This window comes from Urocitellus parryii, chromosome 3, assembly GCF_045843805.1.
Source record: "Urocitellus parryii isolate mUroPar1 chromosome 3, mUroPar1.hap1, whole genome shotgun sequence".
Lineage (NCBI taxonomy): Eukaryota > Metazoa > Chordata > Mammalia > Rodentia > Sciuridae > Urocitellus > Urocitellus parryii.
Genome location: NC_135533.1, coordinates 56,324,463 through 56,344,556, shown reverse-complemented (window position 1 = coordinate 56,344,556; position 20,094 = coordinate 56,324,463). Strand labels below are relative to the sequence as shown.

The 20,094-nt window shown below is 35.8% G+C and overlaps 1 protein-coding gene across 1 annotated transcript in view; it reads right to left on the bottom strand.

The window, feature by feature from the left end:
- Positions 1-20,094, bottom strand: part of Pus7 (pseudouridine synthase 7) — a 50,381-nt gene that overhangs the window by 15,037 nt on the left and 15,250 nt on the right. Inside the window, exons 6-9 of the mRNA XM_077796719.1 lie at positions 14,219-14,330; positions 12,953-13,030; positions 5,313-5,441; positions 4,566-4,691 (exon numbers count right to left, since the gene is read on the bottom strand). Of these exons, the coding sequence (XP_077652845.1) occupies positions 4,566-4,691; positions 5,313-5,441; positions 12,953-13,030; positions 14,219-14,330 (445 nt within the window). The remainder of the gene's footprint in view (positions 1-4,565; positions 4,692-5,312; positions 5,442-12,952; positions 13,031-14,218; positions 14,331-20,094) is intronic.

The window sequence follows — 20,094 nt, the reverse complement described above, 5'->3', positions numbered from 1 at the left end:
TTGAGGAACCGCCATCCTTTCCCATAGTGGCTAAACCATTTTATAATTCCACCAGCAATGCATAAGGGTTCCAATTTCTCTACATCCTTACCAACACTTACTTAGCCTAGTGAGTATAAAGTGATATCTCATTGTAATTTTGATCTATATTTCCCTAATGACTAGTGATGCTGGGCATCTTTTAATGTACTTATTGATTATTTTTAATTATTTTTAAATTGTTAAGTTGTGGCCCTTTTTATATTCTAGACACAAGTCTCATCAAATATATGATTTGCAAATATTTTATTCCATTTTGCAGGCTGCCTTTTCTTTCTTTGATAATGTTGTTTAATGCACAAATGCTACATACAACTCCAATCCTTTTTATTTTTTGAGGCCAGAGTTTGCCTAAATTTAAGTTACCCATGCTGGCCTTCAACTTGTGATCCTCTACCTCAGACTCTTACATAGCTGGGTAACAAGTATGTGCCACCACAACTGATTGTTTTAATTTTGGTAAGTACAAACTATCCATTTTTTCTTTTCTTTCCTGACTGTATTTGGTGCATTACCTAAGGAACTACTAACAAATCTAACAGATTTTCTTCTAAGAGTTTTTGTTTTTAAAGAGAGAGAGAATTTTTTAATATTTATTTTTTAGTTTTAGTGGACACAACATCTTTATTTGTACGTGGAGCTGAGGATCAAACCCAGGGCTGCCGCATGCCAGGCAAGCGCGCTACCGCTTGAGCCACATCCCCAGCCCCTTCTAAGAGTTTTGATAGAGCTCTTATGTTTCTTTGATCCATTTAAGTTAACTTTTATATATAAGGGAAAAGTCAACTTTGGTATACGGCATGTGACTTTCCAGTTTTCCCAGCACTATTTTATGATTACAGATAGTCATATCACCCTTGTTTAGAATCATTTACCAAGATATGTGAGGATTTACTCCATCTTTTTAAAAAAAGTTTTATTGAGGTAGACTTTATATACCCTATAATTCACCCATTAAGTGTACAAATTCAATGGCTTTTGCCATTGTGGCCTTTTGTGCCATATCTCACAATTTTAGAAGAGTTTCATCACCCCCAAAGAAATCCTATCTCATTAGCTCCCTATTGGCCCTGCCTCAGCCCTGTTTCTGAAGATTTGCCTATTCCAGACATTTCATACAAATGAATCACAAAATGTGGTATTTTGTGATTGGCTTTCTTCACTTCAGGTTTTCAAAAATAATTCATGTTATAGAATGTGGCAGTAAGTCCTTCCTTTCTGTTGCTGAATGATATTCTATTGTACATCACTTTTCATTTATTAATTCATCAGCTGATGACAGTTGTTTCTACTCTTTTGGATGATAAATTTACATTTGTGAAAATTTTTGTGTGAATGTAATATTTCCAGTTCTTTTTGGTATGTATACCTAGGCATGAAATTGCTAGGTCAGGTGGTGACTCTATTTAACCTTTTTAAAAAAATGTCTTTTATTTTTATGTGGTGCTGAGGATTGAACCTGGTGCTTCACACTTGCTAGGAGAGTACTCCACCACTGAGCCACAACCCCAGCCCTCTATTTAACCTTCTAAGGAACTACTAGGCTGTTTTCCAAATGGCTGTCTCTTTTTATATTTCCATCAACAATGTATGAAGGTTCCAATTTCTATACCCTTGCCAACACTTGTTATTCTTTTTTTAATTTTAGCCATCCTAGTAGGGGATAAAGCAGTATATTATTATGGTTTTGATTTGCATTTATCTAATGATTAGTGATGCTGAGCATCTTTTTATATGCTTATTAAAAGGTATCAATGTTCTGTGGAGAAAGGTCTGTTCAGACTACTTGCTCAGATTTAGAATGGGTTGTCTTTTTACTGCGGCAAATAAGAATTCTTTCTGTATATATTTGGAAGTAATCCTTCCTTCTTAAAACTATGAGCTGAGACTTTGTTTATTCCCTCAGGAGGTCCTATAGTAGTAATAGTAGGTTTCTTTGAAGATAGGGAAACACACACACACACACACACACACACACACACACACACATAATTCTTTTTTGGTGGGGGGGATCTCCCAGATAGATCATATCATAGGCAACCAGACATAGTTTGACTTCTTTTCTGATTTGTGTCCCTTTGATTTCCTGCCTTATTACTCTGGCTAATGTTTTGAGGACTATGTTGAAAAGGTGTAATGAGAGTGGACAGCCTTGTCTTGTTCCTAGAAAAAATGTTTTAGTTTTTCTCTAGTTAGGCTTTGGGTCTGTTATAAATGGTCTTTTACGATGTTGAGAAAACTTCCTTTGATCCCTAGATTCTCCAGTGTTGTTTTTGTTTGTTTGTTTGTTTTTACTAATTTTTAGTTGTATAGATGGATACAGTACCTTTATTTATTTTTGTGTGGTGCTGAGGATCCAACCCAGTGCCTCACACACGCCAGGCAAGTGCTCTACCACTGAGCTACAACCCCAGCCCCTCTCCAGCATTTTTAACATGAAAGGATGTTGGATTTTTATCAAAGTGTGTTTTTGCAAACATTGAGATGATCATGTGATTTTTGTTCTTAATTCTGTTTAAGTGATGAATTACATTTATTGATTTGCTTATGTTGAACCAACCTTGCATCCCTGAAATGAAACCCACTTGATCATGGTGTATTATCATTTTTGGTTTTTTTTAATATTTATTTTTTAGTTGTAGTTGGATATAATACCTTTATTTTTATGTGATGCTGAGGATGGAACCCAAAGCCTCGCATGTGACAGGTGAGCACTCTACCTCTGAGCCACAACCCTAGCCCCTCATTTTTATGTGTTTTTAAGAAGCAGGTTATGGAAATGGCTTGGAATTTTGAACTGACTCTATACTGACCTTTAAGCATGCTATACAATTTTTGATCCTGGATAAATCTGGTCTCATTTAAATTAGCTATTTGTATCAATTATCTTTGGAGAGCAAAAATTACAGAGTCTAATGGCTCTCCTTCTGCTGAATTAATTACAAATGTATAGATTGATACATCCTTCCTAAATGTTTGTCTCATAATATAATTAGTATCTTTACTATGTTTACCCATGTCCTGTAACCATTAGCAAGGTTGATAATGTATTTTTCTCTATAGTTATCATCTTAGTAACATTTTTTTTCTATGGTTAGTAAACTTTAATTTTTTTTTTTTTTAAAGAGACAGGGGCTGGGGATATAGCTCAGTTGGTAAAGTACTTGCTGCTCAAGCACAAGGCCCTGGGTTCGATCCCCAGCAACACACACACAAAAAAAATAATAATAATTAAAATTAAAATTAAAAAAATAAAGTTAAGAGACAGGGTCCATGTAACCCAAGCTGGCCCCAAACTCCTAGGTTCAAACAATCCTTGTCTCAGTTGCTCAAGTAGCAGGAACTATGGGTAAACACCACCATCCTCAGATGCTATAATTTTAACATATTAATATCCATTTACTGAGTACTTACTATATAAAATAAATAGAAATAAGTGTTGCATAAACAACATCTCACTGTCCTGTAAGGTTGGTATTATTTCCTTTTTACAGATGAATAAGGATGATAATCCAAGCTTGACTTCTCAACCTGTACTTTTATCCTCACAACACTGCTTTAAAACTACTTGGGAGGCTGAAGCATGTGGTAGTTGGCAAGTTTGAGACCAGCCTCAACATCTTAGCAAGACCCTGTCTCAAAATAAAATAAAAAGGGATGAAAATATAGTTCAGTGGAAGAGGATCCCTAGGTTCTATCCCCAGAACTAAGGGGGAAAAAGGGTAAAAGAAATACATGATAGAATTCATCATTTTGTGCTTCTAAAATCACACAAACAAATGCAATTTTGTGTAGTTAGTTGCTAAAATAAATGGACCAGAAGTCAAGAAAGATCTATTTCCAGAACTATAGCTATGTAACAAATGAGTTTGGATTGACCTCTCTAAGCCTAAATTTTATCTTTGCTAAGATGAAGGGTTGAGACATAAGGCATGACAACTCTTGGATCACTTCCAACCTGTAACTACAATTTTAACTCACATGAATAATTACTTTATGGAACATAATCTCTGCTGGTTAGCAGGATTCCAAATGTAGGTTTATAATCTAAATATTTATTGATATGATGTCTACCCTACTTTACCCTAGGTAGTATGTCCTCTACCACTTTCTTCAAAGGGTTGGGTGAAGGACAGGTCACAGTTTAACACACTGGGAATCATTTGCTAACAGAGATCATAAAATACATCATTTCAGTTTGGCTATTCTGGGTAAGAGTCACACAACTGCTGTGCCACTTATTTTAAAAATAAAAACAGAATCCCTGAAGGGGCTATTGAGAGTGGGAAAAAACTTACTTCCCAGGTCATGTTCTTTTGAACTCTGAATTTTTTTTTTAACTTGTGTATGCATTATCTTAAAACAGAACAAAAATTAAATTAAAAGAGGCTGTGGATCAGCAATTTAGTCACCCTAAACATGAAGAAATCTAGAAATAATTTAAAACACCAACAACAAAAACCTTACTTTTTTTTTTTTTTATAAGAGATCTCTTTTAGACAAAAGCCACAAAATTAAATACAAACCTCCCAACTTGATATGTAGGGACAGCTGTAGTTCCAAATCTTTGCATTCCATAGTAGTTAATAAATCCAATCTCCTTGAGAGAGTTCATAGCTTGTTGTACTTGGTCATCAGTTCCTGTTATGTTTCTGCAGGGCCCAAAATTATCCAGAGAAAAATATTTACAGCCAAACACATTTAGGGATGTGTATTATAAATGATTGTGACCCATCTATGTATCTCCTTTGCTCCCTTGTACTTTCTCTCTCTCTCCTGAGGGCTCTTTGTTAATTGTGGTAATATATTTTTAATAGTAAATTTATCATTTTAGTCATTTTTAAATGTATGATTCAATAGCTTTGAGTACATTCACAATATTGTGTAATCTTTATTACTATTACTTACTTTTGCATCTTCCCAAACTGAAATTTTGTACCCATTAAAGAATAACTCTCCATTCCTCCCTGCCTCCAGTAACCTCTACTCTACTTTCTGCAGATTTGCCTCTTTCAGGTATCTCAATGAAATGAAACCACAGGCTATCTTTTAACACAGTATTTGAAGAAGACTGTTTTTCCAAAGATTGTGCTAAGCTTTTAAAAGGAGAATGGAGATTATTTTCCAGTATAAATACTATAGAAGCAATTACCTCAGGGCCCCCTCAGGCCCAATACCAGTGAACCCGCACCTGATTAACAACTGTTATGAACAGATTGAAGATGACCAGGCACGATACCTCTGGTCAGCATTCCTTCAGTTCAGTTCTTTACCTGAGAACAACAGTGAAGTGATTCCCTTGAAGCTCTCCCAATTTCAGAGGGTTTTTCTGATAGCTGAAATTTCCTAGCTTAAAGTTCATCAAGCATTTATTCAGGTGGGCAAGTCTTTGTGCAGTTATTCTTTAAAAAAAAAAAAGATGATGCAGAAGGAAAATCATGAGTTATTGTCTAACTGAAATAGCCTAAGATACCTTACTACAGAAAACAAGACTACACCACAGCTGTGACTGCTGGGAAAGACAGGCACTGCAGAAGGTTGGGGTAAAACAATTTTCTTTTCTTTCTGGATTGTTCTGTCAACACAGTAGTGTCTGCTTCTATGGGAATAACATGACCTAGGCCATATTTTACACACTTAAATCCTTTGTAGTTAATACACTAATGAGTAAGAGAACAACAATATTTGTGAAATTTTCTATTTTTTCATGGGGGGAAGTGAGTAAAGGGATGGTGGCATTCCCATATAATTATAAAGAATGGTAAAAAGCATTTGAAAAATGGTCAGTCACATTTTTGTCTATCAGAAAAATACTGTGAATTTATTACAGAAAACTTGGAAAACACAAAAATGCAGCAAGAAAAAATTCATAGGTTCATCCCCTGGAAAAAAATCTGTTCAATCTAACTTTGAATTTCTTCCCATTCTTTTTTTTAAACACATGTTAAAGTTACATATATAGCCGGTACCCTCCCACAAATCTGTACCCTGCTGCTACAATTTAATATAAATGTTTCCTATGCTATTATAAAAATTTCATTAAAAATTCCTTGTTTTCTTCAATAGGAAATCTATGTAGAAAAACAAAAACCTGCATTGAAAAGCCTTTGTCCTATCTCAATCCCCAATGCCCCTCCCCACTGACAGTCAATATTAAGTTTTTTTATATACTTCTCCAGAAATATTTTCTGTATATATTTTTAGTAAGCTTTATATATATATGCATGCTTTCTGTTCAGAAAAAAATAAATCATACAAGTTCAGCTGATAAATTTTCACAAAGTAAGCACACCCATATTAACAAGCACCTATGTACTTTTTAAAAACATTTTTTTCTAGTTGTTGATAGACCTTTTTCTCAGTTATTTATATACAGTGCTGAGAATGGAACACAGTGCCTCACACCTGCCAGGTAAGTGTGCTACCACTGAACCCCAGCCCCAGCCCCAGCCCCTAGGTCCTCTCTTTTAAAAAGCAAATTTGGGTACACAGATATTGGATTGAGGAATATAGCTCAGTGGTAGAATGCTTGCTTAGACTACATAAGGCCCTGGATTCAATTCCTAGCACTGAAACATTTAAAAAAAAAAAAAAAAAAAGCTGAGCATTTTGCCTTAGTCATTTAAAGAATGCCTGTTAGAGGTTTGCTTTATCCACACAGTATTTCTGAAGCTGTCTCATCCTTTGTACAGCTGCACAGTATGTCTGTTGCATTGTCCTTTAATGGACGTTCGAGTGTAGGTAATTTTCCTCTAGTGTTGGGGATCAAACCCAGGGCTTTAAGCATGCAAGGCAAGCACTACTACCACTGAACTATACTGCCAGCCTTTTTTTCCCCTTAGTTGTAGATGGACACAATACCTTTGTTTTATTTATTTATTTTTATGTGGTGTTGAGGATCAAATGCAATGCCTCACACTTGCTAGCAAGTGCTGTATCGTTGAGCTACAACCCTAGCCCCATATTCCTAGCCTTTCTTTCAATGAACATTTAAGCTGCTATCCATCTTTTGCTATTTACAAACAATTCTACAGCAAATATCCTCACGTACATTTCTTTGTGCACCTATACAGGTATTTGTGTGAGATAGAATCTCTAAAAGTAGAAGGGGTGGATTTAAAATTTTAACTCTTATCACCCTCCAGAAGTTGAACCAATTTATGCTCACACCACCAATTTGTAGATACCCATTGCCTCCTCCCTGTTTCTATTTCCTTGCTATGATTTGGATATGGTTTAAGTGTGTCCCCTAAAGATTCATAAGTTGGAAGCTTGGTCCTCAGTGTGAAATTATGGGAGGTGGTGAACCTTTAAGAGGTATAGCCTAGCCGGGAGTCCTTAAGTCATTGTGGGTGTGTTTGTGTGTGCTGTCCTCAAAAGGGACTAATGAAGTTCTCTGGGATCTTTAGAGAGAATCATGACAATAGCATGCCTGACTCCTGAATCACTCTTTAGCTTCCCATTTGGCAATACCCTTTCTCTCTCTTGTATGCGCTCCTACCACTGCCATTATTCCTAAGGTCCTCATCATAGCCAAGCTGATACTGGTGTCATTCCTCTGAACATCCTAAGCATCTTCAACACTTTTTATTTTTTAAATTTTGCAATGGGGTCTTGCTAAGTTGCCCAGACTAACTGGAATTAGCGATCTTCCTGCTTCACCCTCTAGAGTAGCTGGGTTGACAAGTGTGTACCACTGCATCCAGCTGGTTCTGTTTATGTGTTTTGTTTTCTAAGTTGCTTAAATTCAGGATCCAGTAGAGGATCACATATTGTGGTTGTGGTATCTATTTGGACTCCATGGAGCAAATGTTGGATCTAGCTAATGTGCTGTTTTTCATGACTTTTAGAATAATCCAGTCAGCTGTTCTATGTCTTTCAATTTAGATTTTTCTATTTTTTGTGAGTAAAGTCAGGTAAACATACTGGTAGGAATACTACTTAGGTGACATTATGGTCCTGTTCATTATGTGTTCAGTATATGACATATCAAAAACAATGATTCAGCAGGGCACACATGCCTGTAATCTCAGCTACTCAGGATGCTGAGGCACGTGGATCCAAGTTTGAGGCCAATCTAGACAAGGTTGTGAGGCCAGTCTCTATATAAAGTGGGAGCATCTCTGGGTTCAATTCCCAGTACCAAAACCCCAAACAATGATTTAGTTTGCTCATCACTTGATTAGGATGGTGCTTATTAGGTCTTTCCACTGCAAAGGTACTTCTCCCTGTGTTGTTTTTTTTTTTTATTAGTAATCTATAGAGGCACACTTTTGAAATTGTGTAAAAAAATCTGCCCTCACATAGTACCCTTACTTCAGCCAACTGTTTAGGCACCAAAGATATTACAGTGTCCACTGAAAGAGTGTTTTTCTGAATCTTACCATTCCCCCTACAGTTGACAACACTTTTCTGTAAATGAGAACTAAATACAGAAATTTTAGTCAAATTCATGAATTATTTTAAAAAAAAAAAAGTTCTGATTCAAGTCATAGAAAGGGTGTCCCTAGTCAGAGATTACTTTTTAACACCCCAGGTTTTAGTAGAATACTTTCAGTTTTATCTTTATGTTTAAATGTTCAACCCACCTGGAATTTATCTGACATATGAAACTAAGGTAGGTAGTCAACTTTACTTTTTTTTTTTCCAGATGGCAACCCAGTTTTCTCAGCAACAATGAGTCAACGATTTTTTTCTGTTATTTTCAGTGCTACTTTGAATACATACTAAGTCCTTCAATGTATATAGGCCTATAATTTTTCTACCTCATAATTTGCCAATGTTAAAATTGTTTCAGTTGCTATATTTCTACAATATCCTTTAATACTGAGGCAAATCTTCCTCCTTCTTATTTTATTTTTGTAGTTGTATATGGACAATGGGCCTTTATTTTATTTGTTTATTTTTATGTGGTACTGAGGATCGAACCCAGTGCCTCATACACACTAGGCAAGTGTTCTGCTATGGCCCAAGCCCCCCAAATCCTCCTATATTAGTCATTTTTTTCAGAATTTTAAGGCTTATTTTGCATCTTAACATTTCCACACAAATGTTATGCTCAGCTTGATTAATTAGAAAACTTACACTAGTATTTTTATTAGTGGGGGTGTTGTTTATACATTTTTTCAGTAAGAAGACAGGTTTATAAGTATCTAAGAACGGGTTTTATCATTTCTTTACTCATGTTTCAGCACTGCAAACTGTATTTTTAATAGGTATCTTATGCTTTCAAGAAATCTTTGATCCTAATGGTTCTTTTTCATTTTCCTTTATAATAGATTTCATTTTTCCTCTGAATTTTCTAGTTGTATATTCTTATGTATTAATTTTTCTTATCTTGTATAATTTTCAATCAAATCTTGAGTAGATAACAACAATATCATCCATAAAAACTTAAAAATTAGCCACTTTCCTTCTCATTTTTAGCCCTCTTACTTTTTAATTTTGTTTGTTTGCATAAGCTACTATGTCCAGAATAATGATCAATGACAATAGTGAGGTTAGCTTTATCTTCATCTTGCTGTAAATGAAATGTTTCTAATATGTCACTACTAAGACATGGCATTTCATTTTATATATTGTCATGTTAAGACAGCATTCCTTAATCTCTACTTTAATAAAGAGATTTTTTTTCCTAATTAGGAGAAATAATTTAACTTAAGAAAAATAATTCATCCAATTAAGTTTATTTAAGTATTCATTTTATGTAAGAAGAATCAGTTGGAATTATTTCTAATTTTCAACATATGAAATAATGCCACGATATATCACTGTACATAAAAAATTGGCTTTAGGTTTTAATTTTCCTAAATTCAGATTTCCTTTGAAAAGACATCTACTCATACTGCAATCAGCAAAACAAAGGGCGTGTGTGCTTCATTCACTATGCTGAAGAACACACTTCACTCTTCCAGAGTCTGTCAGCCGTTCCCAGTGTTGGTCTTTGAGCTCACTTCTGCTATTAGGAGCCATGTTTCGCTTTGCCTGGGAATACTGACCTGAGGGAAGTCTGGATGCAAATTCAGGCACTGTGCCTGCATGAAAGGCTGAGTTCTGTCCCAAAGTAGCTCATCATAGAATACCTCAACAGAGGAGTGTAGTCTGCCCTGTGGACCTCTCAACTCCCAAAACTAAGAAAAAACTAATGGTAAAAATTTATCCTACTTCCTGGTTATAAATATATTATTCTAAGTTAAATAAAATTGTTAAAAACTCATCTATATCCTACCAACTTGCAATCTGATCTCACAGAATTCTTTCTTTGATGAAATGTCTCATATTTGCTAAAGATAATCCCTTGATACCCTATATACTACCCTATTGCTTCCTGGCTTGATACATGCAGGAGTAGCCTATCAGGTTTCTTGAGGGAAAATAAAAATGTTACTGCCCCATTAATTAACAGAAAGGGTAGGAAGACAGCCAGAGAAATCAGGAAATGGGCCACTCTTGTACTCCATTTTCCCTGTCCTCTGTCCAATTGCAAGTCCACACATAATCCAGGACAAGTTCAAAAAAGGATAAAGCAGGTATAGTCCAACAGTGGGTCAGTTGCTAGGAGGCACCAGGCCCTAGTGTTCAAATGTTTGGGGATGAGAGTAGAACCCAAAGGTGTGAATTAATCCAGGATATGTATCCCCAAGAATTCAGAAAGAAAACAGAAGTTCAGTATGAATAAATTTAGGAACAGGAGGACCAGATTCCTTTTTGGTCAGTCCACTGCAGGAACTGACAGAATAATTCAGATCAAGAACAAAAAGGAATCCAATTGGCAATCTGGCTGTCCTAGAGAGAGAGCTATAGATACTATGCCCCAACAGTTTCTGACAGAAGCTTTTTTTTTTTTTTTTAAAATAAAATTAACATAAAAATTCACCATTTTAACTATTATAAAGAATACATTTCAGTGGTTTTTAGTATACTCACAGTGTTGTGCAAGACTCTTCTAATTCTAAAAACTTTCATGGACATTTTTTTTTTTTTTTGGTACCAGAAGTGTAACCTGGGGTAATTTACCATCCCCAGCACCTTTTAAATTTTTTTTTTCAATATATTTTTTTTTTTTAGTTTTGGGTGGACACAACATCTTTGTTTGTATGTGGTGCTGGGGATCGAACCCGGGCCGCACACATGCCAGGCGAACGCACTACCACTTGAGCCACATCCCCAGCCCCAGAAGAAAAGCTTCCCTGACCGGGAATCGAACCCGGGCAGAGGCGGTGAGGGCGCTGAATCCTAACCACTAGACCACCAGGGAGCGTCCTTTTAAATTTTAACACAGGGTCTCACTGAGTTGCTTACTGCCTCTCCGTGGCTGAGGCTGGCTTTGAACTTGTGATCCTCCTGCCTCAACATCCTGAGCCACTAGGATTACAAGTGTGTGCCATCACACCAGCTTCCATGGATTTATGAACAAAAAACTTCACACCTAGTTAGCAGTCACTCCCATTCCCTCCGTTTCCTCTCCCTGCAGCTCCTGATAACCATTAATCCACTTTCTGTCTATAGATTCCCCTACTTGGGATATTTCATATAAATGAATCATTTTGTGCCTGACTTCTTAGTGCAAGGTTTTTAAGATTTATATTGTAGCAAAATATATCAGTACTTCATTCCTGTTTATGGCTGAATAATATTATTATTTTTTGAACATACAATAGACATCTACTTCTGAATCCCTCAGCAGAGCAAAACCCCATAGCTATACTCAATTTTTGATGGTCATATTGCTGAGAAAATACGGGTGGAGCTGACAATGTCTTCATTATACTGCTCACTGTTTTAATTCTGATGATCTTAGATAAAGTTCTTTGATTATAAATTTCCTGCAATTTAAATGACTAGAGAGTATGACAATCACACTTTTATATAGTAGGAGCCAACTTAACTGACAAGTTGCACAAAAACATTTGTTAACAAAGCCAGGGAAGTATTGGCCCAAGTACTGGCAGGCACAGGCAGGAAAAGAAACAAATCATTCTGAATAGTGCTGTTCCTGCTTGAGATCCTGTAGAAATTACTAGGCGGCTTTAGAGATACATGAAGCTGAAAAGAAATGTTGCTTATCCCCAGAACTGATCAATTCAGCAAAAATTAAAATCCTTGTGTGGCAGAGTGGATGTATCCTGTTCACTAGTTCTCACGGGAAAGACCAATCTGCCTGGCCCCACAGATCCATTAAGCAAACTAAGGGTGTAGCCTGTATCCGTGAGATAAGTGTTATGTGCTTTCAAAAGGCCAAAATTTAAGTGTCTGATATGTTTTTTATGAAATCAACAGGAAAATGATAAAGGCAGCACAATTCTTTGAGGGCAGAGCAGTATCCTGATCAGGTATGACACCTGCTGGCTGACCAAAATGAGAAGTGTCTTCCGTCTTAAAAAAAATCAAGTACTTCACATCAAAAAATGCAGAATAAAATAATGAGATGCCATTTTTTTACTCTCAAATCAATAAGAGACTCCCCACCCCCCATTATAATACTGTGCTGGGGAGGCACTAGAATAAAGGTGGTAAATTGGTGCCACCTTTCTTCAGGGCAATTAGGCTTGCCTATCAAAAACCATTAGCAAGGTTAGGGTGTGGCTCAGTGGTAGAGTGCTTGTCAAGCACCTGTGAGGCACTGGATCCCATCCTCTGCACCACATTAAACAAACAAACAAATAAAATAAAATAAAGGTTAAAAAAACTTATTACTAGCTCATATTCCCTTTTAGTCAATAATGCAATTGCTAGTTTATCTTAAATGAATTTATCATAAATGCATGCCAAAATTTAGCTACAAATAAATCTTGTCATGGAATTGCTTATTTTATGAAGAGAAGATGTAAATCCCATAAAGTAAACTTGAGAACTCAGAAAAGTGATGCTAGGATTTTCGCAGTAGAAATACTGACAAGTAATCTTTACTTACTTAAGAACAGCAATTTCTTGAACCGTTATAGCCCTTTTATCTTTGGTTCCCATATAAGAGAAGATGTTTGGCTTCACTCTGGTAAAACAGAAACACAACAACCCAAAGTCACATATCTTAAGAAATCATATTTCTCATAATTAAGTTTCAAAATAAGTACATTTAAAATAAACAGAAAGTGTAACTGAGGTGATTCTGCAATCTGTATACGGGGTAAAAATGGGAGTTCATAACCCACTTGAATCAAAGTGTGAAACATGATATATTAAGAACTATGTAATGTTTTGAACAACCAACAATAAAAAAAAAAAAAGAACCTAGGATGCACCCACTAAATGCAGGACACTCAAAAATTCAAGTCGGAAATAGGTACTGAATGGTTCTACATGTGAAAACCAAAGAACTATAAATCTTCTTAGTAAATGATTTTGCAAATTTTATAACATTATCATTTTTTTCTCACTACTTCTAGATCACAAATACTTTGGTTCACAAAACTGAGGGAGGTGGGACAGTTAAAGTTTTTCTAAAATAAATTAAGTGTCACAGAAAAAAAATAAAATAAAATAAACAGAGGAAGAGTAAAATAGGGAGAAACTTCTTACAGTGCTTGATTTACAACACTGTGGTTATTAGTAACTGATACTGTTCAAAGACTTGGCTAGACAGTAAAAAAAAAAAAAAAAAAAAAAGCAAACAGTGCACTTCCATTGATCATAAACAATTCACCAGATTACATTAAAACTGTTACCATGTTTAAATTTAAGTAACTTTTCACAGCACACAGATTTGTTGTGGTGCCTACAGCCATTCTATTAAAAACAAAGCAAAACCAAAAAAGCTTTGGCACTTGTCCCAACCTTAAAGACCATAATCTCTGCTACATTTGTACCCTCTGAGAAAACGTGACTGGTTTCCAGGTTCTCCATGTAGTCAGTTTCCAGGAATTGAGAGCTCCCCATTTGGTAAAGCCAATCCCTGCAACCACATCAAACTACGGTTTAAGGGAGAAAGTCAATTTTCATTTCCATCTTATGAATCGATAACTCTCAATATGTGAATTATTTACTTTCAGAATTATCTTCTTGAATTATTGGCACGGGGCTTAAAAAATTAATTTACTGTTGCCTAAGAAAACTGGTAGGTACATTTATTGTCTACTGATCTATGCTCCTGTTCTTTTTCCATTAGCAAGGAATGAAAACAAAACAAAAAACACATTAGTAATGCTCTGATTTTGTAGAGGAACAAGAACAAAATACCAACCTTAAATATTTGGATAGTACATTAATAGCATCCATGGTGTCTTTGTTTTCCTTATACAGAACAAAGTGGCAGTAACTTCCCCTAGATTTTGGCCAAGAATGTTTTCTTGGATCTTAAAAATAAAAAAGTGAATGTTATATATACCATAGTAAAAGTTAAATTAAAAGCTAAAATGTATGTTGTGTAAAAAATAAGTAGGATCAACAAGCAACCTTTACAAGGCACAGACATGGACGAGGCCCACAATTCCTATCAGCACCTGTCTGACAGGGGGCCCAACTGGCTCCACAACACATGCAGTCCAAAGGGAAACAGCAGCTACAATGGAATCTACAACCCTCTTCTAAGAGTGAGGATCAGGTGTTCAAACATATGGGAGCAGGGATGGAAGTTAAGTTTATGACAAATTATCTAAGTAACATGAATAGATTTTTCCAAAGGTCTTTCCATTACAAAAGTTTAGTTTATGTCTACAAATGGTCTAAAAAATCGCCCTGATAAAAGAGAACAGCTAGCATTCAAGACCTGTCACTCCTGGGAAAAGAAAACTCTTTTTTTGTTGTTGTTGTTTTCAGTACTGGGGATTGATCTCGGGAGCACTTAACCTCTAAGCCATATACTCAGCTCTTTTTTTGTATTTTATTTAGAGACAGGGTCTCACTGATTGCTTATTGTTAATATATGCCATATATATTGCTAAATTGCTGAGGCTGGCTTTGAACTCATGATTAGGTCTCAGCCTCCCAAGCAGCTAGGATTACCAGTGTGTACCACCACACCTGGCAGGAAACTCTTAAAAATTAAGCCACATTAGGTGCTAACTTCTGAGCTAGTGTTACTTCAATTGTTTAACTCTTTGGAGACTGATAAATACCACATGACCTAGGAGAGCCTCATTTTTAAGATTGTTCTTTTAATTGAATATTTCAATTACATTGTAATCTAGAAATATATATATTTAAACAATATAAAATTTAGATTTAAGCTGCTTAAAGAGTATTTTAAATAATTGTTACTTTGGGAAAAACACAAGCCACAGCTGCACTTTGCAGACACTGTACAATATTCATGAGTCTTGTGTGACAGAGCTGTAGTTATTTGAAAAACATATCTAGTTCATTTGACTTCTGTAATTACAAGAAAGAAAAACTGAAATAATATTCTGCACAATTAACTAAAAAGAATCCTTTTCTTTTAAGGAATGGTCCTTTGTCTTTGTTCCCCAATTTTTTCACATGAACTCATGGAATCCTTTATCTGCAGAGGCTTATGATATTCCTCATACTGAGGTTAACTGCATAACTGGCTTTATCAAAGCAAAAAACCCTGCTTGATAACAAGTTAGTGATTTCAGCTACAATTAAAAAAGCCATAAACCAATGTAAAGAATCAATAAACCATTTCAGAAAACTGTCATGGTAGGTATGCCTAGAAAATTTAACTTTCCTCCTGGATAAGTAAGTATTTTCTGTCCTGTACAGAAAAGTATTACAACTATCTCTTGATGTGAAGTAGTCACAATTTCCTCGGAAAGTTTTGAGTAGGAATATCATTTGGTTTTCCTTCCAGTTAGTTCACTATCAGTTAAGCAAGGTGATAGCACTTGCAACAAAACCATTGGCATTTCATTTAATCTACATTGAAACACCAACTGCTCTTACCTGCTGCAGTTCTGACCTCTGTCCAAATGCACAGCATAAAGAGCACAAGAGAGCAATGTTTAATTTATAATAATCCTAAAGTAATTTAGAGGTGAACATGCAAATGATCGCATGGTAAGTTTATACTGAGGAACTCCTACAGCACCTAATAGTTATGTGATGGGTCAACAGCCATTCAGACATTAACAATGGGATGGGATGGAGGCAAACAGGGAAAAAGTAGAAAACTCACCTACTACAGCCTCCCTGTCTCGAACTTTTCACAATGGGCATGTTGGTTCATCCTCAAAAGTACACTATCTATTTAACCCGTGGAAATTAGCAAAAGGTTCAAGACTGGATATCAAATGCTTCTCCCATTTAGAGCTTTGTTTTCTTAAATATGGGAAGACATGCCCAATGCAATAGTTAGTTATTGTTTTGCTTTGTGCTTTTTTTTAATAAGCTGCAGTACACTATAAAGATTTTTTAAATTTGAAAATGTTTAATGATTAGTACAGAAAATATCTAAATTCTCCAGTTTACAGATTAAAAGAGATTTAAGAGATGATTTGGGAGACTTATTCATTGAGTGAAGTTTTTTTCTGGAGGGGAGTGGGAGTGGGGACTGGTGATTGAACCCAGGGGTGTTTAACTACTGAGCCACATCCCCATACCTTTTTTATAGTTCATTTAGAGACAGCATCTTGCTGAGTTGGCTTAGGGCTTCGCTAAGTTGCTGAGTCTGGCTTTGAACTCATGATCCTCTTGCTTCAGCCTCCAGAGCTACTGGGATTAGAGGCATGCACCACCGCACCCCTACCTGAGTGAAGTGTTCTGAGTTTGTTTTTATCATTACTTGAAGAAGCTGTGTACATAAGAGGCATTTTTGAGATACTCAGGGAAAAATTAAACATGCACTGGGTATTGGATATTAAGAAATGATTTTGATTTTCCTGGATATGATAATAGTTTGGGTTTTAGCCCTTACTAATAAACACACACTTAAGTATTTATGAGTGGAATGGCAAGTTATGTAGAATTTGCTTTAAAGTGCTCCAATAAGGAAAAAAAGAGAATGTTAACTATCTCTTTTTATTTTATTTTTACTTATTTATTTATTGGCACATTATAATTATACATAATAGTGGATTTTGTTAGAATGTGGATAATCTTGAAGATGGTTGATGGGAACATATAGTTTCCATACACTACTTCCTCTATGTGTGCATATGTTTGAGAATGCACATTCAATAAAAATTTTAAAAACAAGTATAAGAAAGTTGATAAAGTGTAGCTACATTTTTCTTGAAATACTAGCCCTTAAGTATATTCACAATTAAGTATAATGGTAAAAAATAAATTACACCTACAAGATGAAAAACTAAATGCTATTACCCCTTAATGGAAACCATGACAACTAAGTATGAGTATGAATTTGACTCAGAAGCATGCATCCCCTACTAGTAAATCCAAGCACTGAGCATGCATAAAATTATCTCCTCTGACAATAAGAAACATATTTTTTTTCAAAGTGCACTCAATATGCAAAATAGTAAAACACTTCCATTGGTTAACTAGGAATATTTTGAATAACAGAAATTGATGAGTTTCAACTTATTTTGGACAATTTGTTTGACTTTATAAAACTCTAACCCCTTAGAATGCTAAGTACATATACTTAGCTTTATAATTTAAATAAATTTAAGATAACTTTCAAACACTTTTTTTTAGATACTCCAATTTATAATGCAAAGAATTCTTAGGCTAGGTAATATACATCTTATTTCCAGAAGTTTACTTCTACCTTCTGAGGGTCTGCCATGGCAGCCCCAGACGAGCAGAAATAGAAACAAGAAAAAGGGGAAACCATGTTCAGAAAGATTCATGTATTGAGCACAGATGTCCCCATGGATAAAGAAGAAAAAAAATGTAGCTTGAGGAAGATGATAGGATGGGGTAGCATGCAGAACATTCTTTCCTTCTTACTCAAGTCCATTCTTTCCACTGCACCCTGAATACCAACCTTGCTGCTTCTTCAGAGATCCTACTATATCCATTACTTCATTATACTCTTCCCTGAATTTTTGCCCTCCCTTTCCACTGTCTCTTCTCTTCAGTACTTAAATATACTCAGAACTCTTCCATTTTAAGCATGTTCTCTTCCTTTTCCTTTCTCTTTATAGCTTGTTTGAAAAGCCAGTCTGTATAGATTAGACTGTATATACTGCCTTCCATCTCAATCTGCTGTGTAAACTGGTTTCCAACTTCATCCATCATTCCATTAAACCGCTTTGGTAAAAAGACACCAGTGACTTCCATGTTACTAAAGTTACAGATTTGTTTCACAGTTCCCACCTTGTGAGATCTATATGTGCCATTTCACACTGCTAACCATTCTTATTATTGGTATTCCTATTCCTATGGATTATGTAATACCATTCTCTCCCAGAGAGCCTCTTTGTACCTTCCAGGCTCTTCCTCTAAGTCTGTGGATTGCTAGGTCCAAGGATCAATCCTTCCTGAGAACCATTTATTTTTAGAAAGTATAAAAAAAAACTAGTGTATAAATATATCAGAGCAGAATGTCTTTCTTAATCCTAAGTCGTTAAAAACAAGTTTTAGAAACATTTGCAATGTATACTATCTCAAAATGTAAATTAAATGTACTTATTTATGAATGTTATAAGTTATATGGTTTTTTCAGAAAATAAATGTTTTGGTAGATAACGAAATGTACCCTATTGGACAACCTTAACACAAACACAAAAAAATGCCTGAATTTAAATAGTTCATTATTTTTGGTGTTTGGGAACCGAGAATTAGAAGGTACCACTTCTATGTTTTAGGAAGCACTATTATAGTTGAGAAAAGTTAGGTTAAGAATATTGCAAATTAGATACCGCATAACCCATCAATAATAATTTGTATCAGGGCTTGGTAGTAAATGAGCTTTAAATCATAATAAATTGCAAAGCTTTTTTTTTTTTTTTTTTTTTAAAGCTAATACAGTCAAATACAAGGCAAGAAAGCCTAGGAGGACAAGCTGTCATTGGTACTGGGTTCTATTTGTAGGGCCATGAACAACAGTTTCTGGATAACAGCTCTCCCTCCATTCTGAGTGGCATTTACCTTAGGCTACTCTATCAGCTTGTGAATGGGAAAGCTGGACATGGAAAAGGTGAATACAGCCTCCCAAGTAACTATCTGGACAAGAGAACAGCCTTCTGTGGGGTAATGGGAGATCAGCACTCAGAAGATAGAAATTTAGTCCATCTGTTTCTTTTCTTTCTTTGAGATAGGCTGGCCTTGAACTTGAGGGCCTCCTGCCATAGCCTCCCAAGAAGCTGGGATTACAGGTATGTGCCACCATACTCAACTCATGCTTCTTTTTAAGGTGAGAAACTCATATTTTACTAATAATGTATATATAAAGGAAGATGGAAATGGGTGATTCATGTCCTACAGTTTAGCATTTCAGCTGGAAAACCTAAAGAAAATTTTGTATTACAAAAATGAAAGATGTTTTTGGTATAAACACAGAAATTCTGATTTAGACAGAACCTGAGAGATGTAACACAAGTTACTTAGAGGGAGAGAAACTGTAATGGCCACCTTGGCTTGCAAACTCCCTCCTCTTCTCACAAAATCTAGCATCCCTTATGAAATGAAGATCATTTCCAAGAAGCAATCAGTCAAAAATATGTTTTGCCTTTTCCAATCTGCTTCCTTATGACCACAACAAGCAGAACAAGACCTTGTGTTTCCTCTCAGCTCACAGAGGTAGTGGCTGCCTGCTGAGGGCCATTACCAAGTAGGTATGACGCATCGTAATCCTTGCCAGTGTACCCCATGTTAAATGGACTTGCCTTGGAAATTTGCTGCGACCTTGCTTGTGTGTTTGAGAAAGGTGACCCTGCTCAATCACCAGGGTGGATCCAGGATTAGGGTGTATTCCTGCAGGAAGTATCTCCGTTCTTGGGTTTAGGGCGTGACAATAGGAGTTTTAGGGAAGTTGAGGTTGAAGATTATTGATGCTGGGATTAGGGTGTTCCTGCTGCTTGTTCCCGTTGAGTTCTCGTGAGATTCAAATGGGATTTGAAAAAAGCCTCGTGGAGTAGGATTTGGGATCGGACATTTTGGATTGCCCCTGAACGTGTGTGGAGGCTGGTGTGAGATCGGGAATAAAGAATTGCTGTTTGAACCTACAAAGCTGTGTGGTGGCTCGTGATTCTG